Source organism: Spinacia oleracea, chromosome 4 (assembly GCF_020520425.1).
Source record: "Spinacia oleracea cultivar Varoflay chromosome 4, BTI_SOV_V1, whole genome shotgun sequence".
NCBI classification, from domain to species: Eukaryota; Viridiplantae; Streptophyta; class Magnoliopsida; order Caryophyllales; family Amaranthaceae; genus Spinacia; species Spinacia oleracea.
The window spans coordinates 165811383-165820576 of record NC_079490.1 but is presented as its reverse complement, the minus strand read 5'-3'; the positions used below and the strand labels follow the sequence as shown (position 1 = coordinate 165820576).

The 9194-nt window shown below is 43.1% G+C and overlaps 1 protein-coding gene across 1 annotated transcript; it reads right to left on the bottom strand.

The window, feature by feature from the left end:
- Nucleotides 1–839, bottom strand: LOC130472131 (uncharacterized). The gene is made up of 2 exons (XM_056842579.1): nt 220–839; nt 1–28 (listed from the first exon to the last, which is right to left on the bottom strand). Exons 1-2 carry the CDS (start codon nt 837–839, stop codon nt 1–3), a joined length of 648 nt encoding a protein of 215 aa, XP_056698557.1.
- Nucleotides 840–9194: the final 8355 nt, after the last annotated feature.

The following is a 9194-nucleotide window of genomic DNA, read 5'->3' as shown; positions in this document are numbered from 1 at the left end:
TCAGATCCGAAGTTGCATGCAGGCATATCTATATAAAAAATGGTAATAGGACAAAAGACATTAGAGATATGTTTAATGAAACACATGGTGCCAGTGGATTTCCTCTTCTCATTAAACTTACTCGTTAAACTTACTTGGATTACAAAGGGGTAAGGTCATACAAAATATTTCTTGAGAACATCGGCATTCCAATGGTTCTTCAAGATTGTTCCGTCTAACTGTTTAAGCATAAAGGTGCCAGTCCTCTTTTCGGAGTGGATTATGTATGGCCCTTCCCATGTTGCCGAGAGTTTCCCATGGATCCTTCCCTTTTGAACTGCCGCAGCATTCCTGAGCACTAGGTCGCCGACCTTCAGAGGTCTGGCATTGACTCTTCGGTTGTAGTGTTTGCTAACCCTCTGCTGGTAAGCTGCGTTGAGAGTTCTGGCTTCGTCCCGAGCTTCATCTAGTAGATCCAAGGCTTCGGTCAGAAGTTGATCATTGCTTTGTCCGTGGGTTCCATCATACTTGTTGTATGCTTGGACCCTCAAGCTTTCTGTTCCGATCTCTACAGGGATGACAGCTTCGGAACCGTATACCAAGTGGAAGGATGTTTGTCCCGTGGCTTCTTTCTCGGTGGTCCGAAGGGACCAGAGTGTTCCGGGGAGCTCTTCCAGCCACTTACTCTTTTCTTCCTCGACTCTTTTCTTGAGTGCGTTGAGTATGAGCTTGTTCGCGGCTTCGGCTTGGCCGTTGCTCTGAGGGTGGCATACCGCCGAGTAAGCGAGGTGGATACCGAACTGTTTGCACCACGTCTGCAGTGGTGTGTTGTCAAATTGCTTTCCATGGTCGAAAACCATTAGCCTCGGTATACCGAACCTTGTGATGATGTTTTTCCAGATGAATTTGCGGACTTGTGGCTCAGTGATGGACGAAACTGCTTCGGCTTCAATCCACTTGCTGAAATAATCGACTCCTACAATCAACCACTTCTTTTGGTTCACAGCCGAGGGGAATGGACCGATGATGTCCAAGCCCCATTGTGCAAATGGCAAGGGGTAGAGTGTTGATTGTAAGGTCTGAGCTGGCTGGTGGATTGCTGGTGCGAACTTCTGGCATTTCTCGCACTTTCTTGTCAGCGCTTTTGCCTCGGAAACCATGGTGGGCCACCAGAACCCGGCCCTTAGTGCCTTGTGTGCCAATGCCCTGCCTCCGATGTGATTTCCACATATGCCGAGGTGGATTTCCCTTAGGATATAATCGGCGTCAGTTAGGCCGACACATTTCAGCAGCGGGGCTGAGAATGACCTTCTCATGAGCTCTCCGTTGGCGTCAATGACGAACCTTTGGTTGACTCTCTTCAACTTTCTTGCTTGCAGCTTTTCTTCGGGAAGTTCTCCCCTCTCCTTGTATGCAATGACTGCGTCCATCCAGCTCGGTTCGGGACGTAGACTGCAGACTGTGGGGGGTGGCATGTCAATGCTTCTTTCTTGGTGTACTTCCACGTGGACCGACCTGTTTAGGTCGATGAGCATTGAGCTTGCAAGTTTGGACGGTGCGTCTGCTTGTGTGTTTTGGCCTCGGGGGATGAGGATGACTTCGAAGGATCTTAACTTTGACGTTAAGGATTTAATTTTTACTAGGTAGGCCGTCATACTTGGCCATTTGGCCTCGTACTCCCCTCGGATTTGGTTGGCTACGAGCTGAGAATCAGTTTTGAGGCAAACATGTTCGGCCTCCAGAGATAAGCATAGCTCTATCCCTGCGATTGCGGCCTCATATTCGGCCTCATTGTTGGTTGCCTTGAAGCCGAACTTCAGGGCATATTCGATGCTTTTTCCTACTGGAGGTATCGGCACTACTCCGGCTCCCGATCCATTCACTGTGGAAGATCCGTCGGTGTATACTTCCCATGTTCTTTTGGTGTCATCCAACATTTCCTGATATGAGCATTCGGCCAAGAAGTCAGCAAGCGCTTGTGCTTTGATGGCGGTCCTCGGCTGATACTTGATACCGAACTTAGATAGCTCAAAAGCCCATGCAGCCAATCTTCCCGACCTCTCTATCTTGTCTAGCACTTTTTCCAGTGGTTGGTCAGTTAGCACCACTACTTGATGAGAATCGAAGTAGGGTCTAAGCTTTCGGGCTGCCACCACCACTGCGTATGCTACTTTTTCAATGAGTGGGTACCGAGTCTCGGCATCTGTTAGGGTTCGGCTGGTGAAGTAGATTGGCTGTTGATTTTTCTCTTCTTCTCGCAGGGTGTACCGCACTTACTGTCCCGGGGCTAACGGCGACGTATAAATACAAGGTTTCCCCCTCTTTTGGCCTGGCTAGTGTCAGCAGTTGGGCCAGGTGAGCCCTGAGCTGTTGGAATGCATCTTTCTGCTCTTGTTCCCACGTTAGCTCGGGGTCCACCTTCCTCGGGACGCCTTTCTTTTTGGCAGGCTCTTCTTCTCCTCCTGGGAGGGTTTTTGGTTTGAGAGTTTTGAAGAAGGGTGCCCCCTTGTCCGAAGCTTTTGATATGAACCTTGAAAGTGCGGCTAACCTGCCTGTTAGCCTTTGCACGTCTCTTTTCGTCTTTGGCTCGGGTAGGTCTAATGTGGCCTGGACTTTGTCCGGGTTTGCATCAATTCCCCTTTCGCTCACCATGAATCCGAGGAATTTTCCTGCTCTAACCTCGAAGACACACTTCTTCGGGTTCAACTTCATTTTGTACTTCCTCAGGTTGGCGAAAGTTTCGGCCAAATCTTTGATGTGATCCTCCTCCTTCACACTTTTCACTATGGAATCGTCCACATAGACTTCGACGTTCCTTCCTTTTTAATCGGCGAAGACGTGATCAACTAACCTTTGGTAGGTGGCCCCGACATTTTTCAATCCGAAGGGCATCATTCTATAGTTGAACACTCCCGCGCTTGTGATGAAGGCGGTTTTTGCTCTATCGTCGGGGTGCATGAATACTTGATGGTACCCTGAAAAGGCGTCCATGAAGCTAAGCAAATGCATGGCCACTGGTGGAGTCGACTAGCTGATCTATCCTCGGGAGGGGATAGCAGTCTTTCGGGCAGGCTCGATTCAGATCCGTGAAGTCGACGCACATGCGCCACGAGCCGTTGGCTTTCTTGACCATGACCACGTTGGCCAGCCACTTGGGGTACATGCATGGCTCAATGAAGCCTGCTTCTTGCAGTTTCCTCACCTCTTCGGCGATAACTTTGTTTTTCTCCGAGGAGTAGATTCTTTTTCTCTGTTTGACTGGTCGGGCCTCGGCGTTGACATCCAGCTTATGACAGATCATCTCCGGATCTATCCCTGGCATATCGGCTTCCAACCATGCGAAAATGTCTTTGTGATCCCTCAGCAACTGGATCAGATCGATTCGGAGCCCCGAGCTCATGCCTCTGCCTATTTGGACACTTCTGTCTGAATCATCTTCCAGGGGGATGTCTTCCATTTCCTGATCTGGTTCGGGAGAAAGGGTTTCTGGTCAAGCATCAACCTCGGCGGGTTTTACCAGACTGCTCGGGCCAGCCTTTCTCCTCTTTGCATCGTTTTCCTCTTTTGGGGGGCTACTTTTCTCATCCTCATCTCTAGGACTGTCTCCTAGCTTCGGTTTTCGGATGGCAGTGTGACAGGTTGACCTTGCCACCTCCTGGTCACCTTTTATCCGCTAGGTGAAACCTGCGTCCGAGACGTACATCATCATTTGGTGGTACGTGGATGGGACTGCTTGTATCTTGTGAATCATGGTTCGTCCCATGATGACGTTATACACCGAATCGCAGTCCATCACTAAGAATTCCTCTCGGACGTTCCTTGCCGCCAGGCCTTGGCCAATAGTAACGGGAAGAGTGATCTTTCCCCGCGGAATGGCTGCGGATCCGTTGAAGCCGATCAGCGGGTAACTGACCTTAGTCAGAGACTCTTCTCCTTCTTCAAGGATGAGCTGCTCGAAGCAGTTTCTGAAGATGATGTTGACGGCGCTCCCTCCATCGACCAGTACTCTGTGAACGTTGTGGTTATTGAGATCCATTTCAATTACCAACGGGTCGTCGTGTTTGTACTGGGTTCCGAGGCAATCATCAGCAGTAAAAGTCATGTTCGGGGGCGTAGGCTGGTTCTCCCCTATAGTGCTGAAGTTGACTCGGTGGGAGAGAGCCCTCAAGTGTTGCTTGCTGGCGTGGCCGGATCTTTGGCCTCCGAACACCACGAGAATTGGTTTTTTCTTTTGCCCTTCGGTCTCATGGACTCTTCTCTGGGCTTGCTCTTGTAGTTTTCCCGACGTTGCTTTTTCTTTTTCTTCCCTCTCCGTTTTCCGGTCGAGCAAGTATTGCTTTAAATAGCCTCAACGGATGAGGTCCTCGATGTTGTCTTTCAGCGAATTGCATTCCTCGGTGGTATGTCCAAAGTCATCGTGGAACTCACACCACTTGTTCTTGTTCCTACGGAGGGGGTTTGATCTGAGCTTGTCAGGTAGTTTCCAATTTTCGTCATCCTTGTGGAGGCTGAAGATTTCTTTTCGGGATGTGGTGAGTGGAGTGTAGTTGGTGTATTTGGGTTGAAATTCACCCTTCTTCCCCTCTTTCTTTGGGCTTGCTTCTCTCGCACCCACCTTCTCTTTTCCATTTCTTGAGTTGCCCTCGGGCTTACTCTGATTCATCTTGGTATCCCTCGTATCCGAGGGGTTCCTCAGCCTAGCTGCTGCCTTGTTGAATTCTTCCGTTTTGATGAACGCATCCGCCATTTGAAGTACATCAGCTATCTTGGAGGGGTTTTTCATTGACAGTTTATCCCGGAATTTCCCCTCCCGAAGCGCGTGCTTCAAGGCGAAGATTTCTACATCTGACTGCAGATTGGGGATGTTGGTTGATTCTTTCATGAACCTGGCCATGAAGTCTCGGAGACTTTCATCTCGTTCCTGTTGTATGGAGGTCAGTTCTGCGGTAGTTCGTTCGGGGCGATTATTGCTCACGAATTGTACGCAGAACCTCTTCTTCAGCTTCTTTCAGCTTTTGATCGATCCCTTCGGCAGCGACCTGAACCATTCCCCTGCAACTCCTGTCAGCGTGGTTGGGAAGTATTTGCACCAACAAGCCTCGGAGTAGGGGCTCAGGAACATTTGCTGCTCGTTAAGTGTGCTGGTAGCCTCACTTTGGGAATCTCCTCCATAACAATATCATTCGAGAACGGGGAAGATGTTGGGGTCATGATCCTCTTTCCTAGCCTCGCCCTGATACCATCGCTCCTCGAGTTTCCTCTGTGGGATTGTTCGGGGGCGTGTAGGGGGCTAGGAGTTCGATCACTCCTCCTTCTCCTTCTTGACTGGCCACTGGCTTCGGTTTGCCTACTGGATCTGCTGGGGCTGCCCAGCCTATCATGGACCGAAGGGCGCAACCTGCTATGTACCGAGCTTCGGATCCGAGTGCGGTCACTTGCTCCGCTTAGGAGAGCTTGCGGTGTTGGGGATGGTGTTTCAAACCATTCTGGTTGCTGTTCTGCCCTCTGTTGCGTATCCCATGTACTCTCTCTCCATCTTGTCGTTAAGTGTGTTCCCGACATTGTAGGGAGAGTGCGTTCGGGTCCCGCGGCGTCCTCGTTAGGCGGTGGCCTATTAAGCAGAAGTTGTCGCCTGATTCTCCTCGTTTCTCGGTGGTCCGCTGCCTGTGCCTGTTCTTTCTCATTGAAGAGGAAGTTTTGCATGATGGTCATGGTTGCAGCAAGCTCTTCTCGAGAAGGGAGTGGAGGTCTGCTGGCTGTTGCGGCGGTAGCCCTTGTCGGCTGTGATCTCGCCACTGAGTGCAGTTGTTCCCCTTCATCGGATCCCGAATCCGTTTGGACAAGGACATCGTTCTGGTTGTCATTGTTGGGAATTTCTATTTCTTACGTGAAAAATGGGGTGTTTTTCAAGGCTTTAAAGTGTTCTTCCCCACAGACGGCGCCAAATTGTTCCGGTGTTGAAGCGGATGGAACAATGGGCTTCGAATGAAGGCCCTGTTGAGTGTGTTGAAGATCTTGTTAGCTTGAATGGTTGTTATCCGAATTTACCTACACAAAGACAATGTCACTAGCCTCAGGGGTGTTTCCGAGGAAAGCCCCTCTGATGCCTAAGTAAGAACAATGCTCGGATTCTAGAGACAGAAGTTCTCTAGAGAGTAATCTTAAGGCAATAAATTGGACGTACCTTGAGGTTTGAGCCTTGACGGCCTATTTATAGTGTTTGCATAATAAATGCCCATAGGTCATTTATTGCTATTGGGCCTTGGGCCTTGGTTGATGGCTGAATAGCCTTAGTGGTGGTGGCAGGTTCGATGTTGAATTGAGCCATTGGACTTTGGACTTAGTGGCCCAATTGATATTCAATTGGGAGCCCAAACACTTGGTAAATAAATTTTAGATTGCTTTAATTTGTATTTGATAAATGAAGGATGAAAATTATATATAATTGAGTAAAAGTGAAATATTGAATATATGTATGGTATGTGTTTCATGGCGATTGTTTTGGGGGGAAAAAAATTGAGTTGCGGTTGAGCTGATTATGATTTTGACAATCGAGAATGGTGAATTTATACGCAAAACACATTCTTTCTATGGAGCTAACTACTTGTATATAGTTGTTTGATATTCACTTATACTCCCTCCACTAATTTAGTGTTATATCAACCATATACTATATCTGTAAAACTTTTTTAGAATATAAATTCATTTTAAATTACAAATTTATGTCATTATTTGATCAACATTTTTTTTTATCAACATCTTATCATTCTAAAATATTCTACATAATTAGTAAAACTAGTTTTGAAGTCCGTACGATGCACGAGTCTGTATTTTATTATTTAAGATCATAATTTTTATACCTTGTGCTCGGATGATACATTTTTTTTTAAAACTCAAGTCGAGAATACAGAGAAATATGAACATATATAACAATACTTGTCTAAGTAAGGTCGTCGTTGTTCTTATGACAATTAATGATAAATGCAAAGCAATGAATTACTCCGTAATTATCGATAATTATAGTTTTGATTAACCAAAACATATGCATTTTGCCGTAAAAATTCAAAATACGTTACAAAATTGTAATTAGAAAAGTTCATGGAGAACGTACAAATAATGAAGAACTAAATTGGGAAATGAAGTCATTGATATGTTAAATAGACAACCTTATCATACAATGAGATGACATTCTCTAAGATTCATTTCCGATCCTTGAAAAACGAAAAGTGATTGAGCATAGTATTACTAATCTGTGCACAATAAAAATATGTCAAATTACTTCACATAAATGGTCACATTCACAAGCGGTTCTTGGGGTGTGTGGGTGACCGACGACAGAAGCCCCAAATTTCAGATATAATATAATTAGTTTCCTAATGTTAATAAAAACAAAATTGAAGTAATGGTTAAGGTGTTGTTATGTACGAAGTATTATACAAGGTCATGGGTTTGATTCTTTACAATTCATTATTTTTATTCTCTTTCCTTTTCTCTTTTAATTGAATCAAAAGGTCTTGCGTGTACAAATTGTACAATAAATTTATTGTACACCAAGATAACTTTTACCCATTTTTTCGTAACTTTAAACTAGTTTTGATTAACTTTTATATTAGTTAAAAAAAAATTGATAGAAATGATTAAATGATTAATTTTATACATTATTAGTGATTTTGAAGAAAATAAGTTTTATTAAAATGAAAAAAAATTATCACTTAATAATAGATAACTTTTACATATATAAGCTTAACTTTTAAGCATTTTGAGTTAACTTTTATTTCGGTGTACAATATTTATTGTACACTCATTGTAAATAAGAATTTGTGTAATTGAATAGGGCTTCATTTTGAGAAATTACACAGGGCCCTATAATCCTGACGTCATTATAGCTCCGACACTTACTCATATTATACAAATTATAGACAATCGAAATAATCATAAAATTAAGAATAAAACACGTAAAATAAATATTATAACAATAATACGATATGCATGTATGGACGAAGTGAAAGTTATGTAACTTTCTCATTTTACATATTTGTGGCTATAAAAGTCCTATATGAATACTACTCTATAGTTATCACAATCATTATACTTCGTATATATGTAATTATGAGTAAAGCGGAAATTAATCTCTATTTTATTTTTTTACTAGTTTTGAAGCCCGTGCGATGCACGGGTTTCGTTTTATTTGTTTCTTTTTAGTAACGGTTTTGTATTTATGTTATTAGGTTTTGTTACGGTGAATGGATGGTATTTTTTTTTTGGAAGACAATCAGTAACTATTAACAATAATAATAATTAAGTTCATTTGGAAGATAAAAATGACACACATGCATTAAGTAGATCTAAATTCATTTTAACTTAATTTATTTCCTATGTTTGATTTAGTGGCAATAGATTAAGTTAAAATAAATTTGTCCATAATTGGATTAATGGGTTAAATGAAATGGTGCATAATAACTGAGCAAAAGTAAACCTATTACGACAACTAAATAATTGAGCAAAAGTCTAGACTAAACTAAAGTACTTGTTATTTTTTTTAGTGTGATAAAGACTTCAGCAACTTCCGATCTATTTCTCCACAATCAAAATGCAGTCGTCTCTATCTCTTCAATCATCTTCCCCAATCACAACCAGATCAAATCTCACCTTCGATTTCCCATCAGTTTCAGCTAGACCTCTCAATCTCAATGTCAATGTTGTCCCCTGCAATAATTTAGATAAGAAAACTAAATAAATAATAACATCATAAATAATATATATATTTAATTAACTCTACAGAAGAAGGAAAAAATATGTACCATTGGTCTTCTATTTTGATAGAATCTCCAACTTCATTCACAACCATACCAACGACATCTAAAAAGAGAAAAAAAACAACAAAGGAAAAAAAGACAAAGTATTTGGCAAAATTGTTTCACAATAACTCAAATAAACTTTAGTACGGAATAAATAACAAAATCATACATACCAGGAAGTGAGTAGTTTTTAACAAACTTATTCAAGTGTACTGTAATTGTACACAATCAAATCGATGCAATGGAATCTTATCTATATTCCCAACGGCCCTAACAACGGTATTTTGAAAAAAAATTATCATTATCTTGTTGTCGCCAACAATACGGTATTGTTCCTTATTAGGTTGGACCGAAAAATATCTGATTGTATAGATTTGTCCCTCAGTTAATTTTGGACGGAAGTGCTGGACAAAATTG

What these genes read in the sequence shown, in the direction of transcription:
- LOC130472131 (XM_056842579.1), bottom strand. Translation starts at nt 839, where the DNA reads ATGGTTTTCGACCATGGAAAGCAATTTGACAACACACCACTGCAGACG. An exon ending in GGCACCTTTATGCTTAAACA is followed by an intron (nt 29 to 219) that starts GTTAGACGGAAC and finishes TTTTTTATATAG; the next exon opens with ATATGCCTGCATGCAACTTC.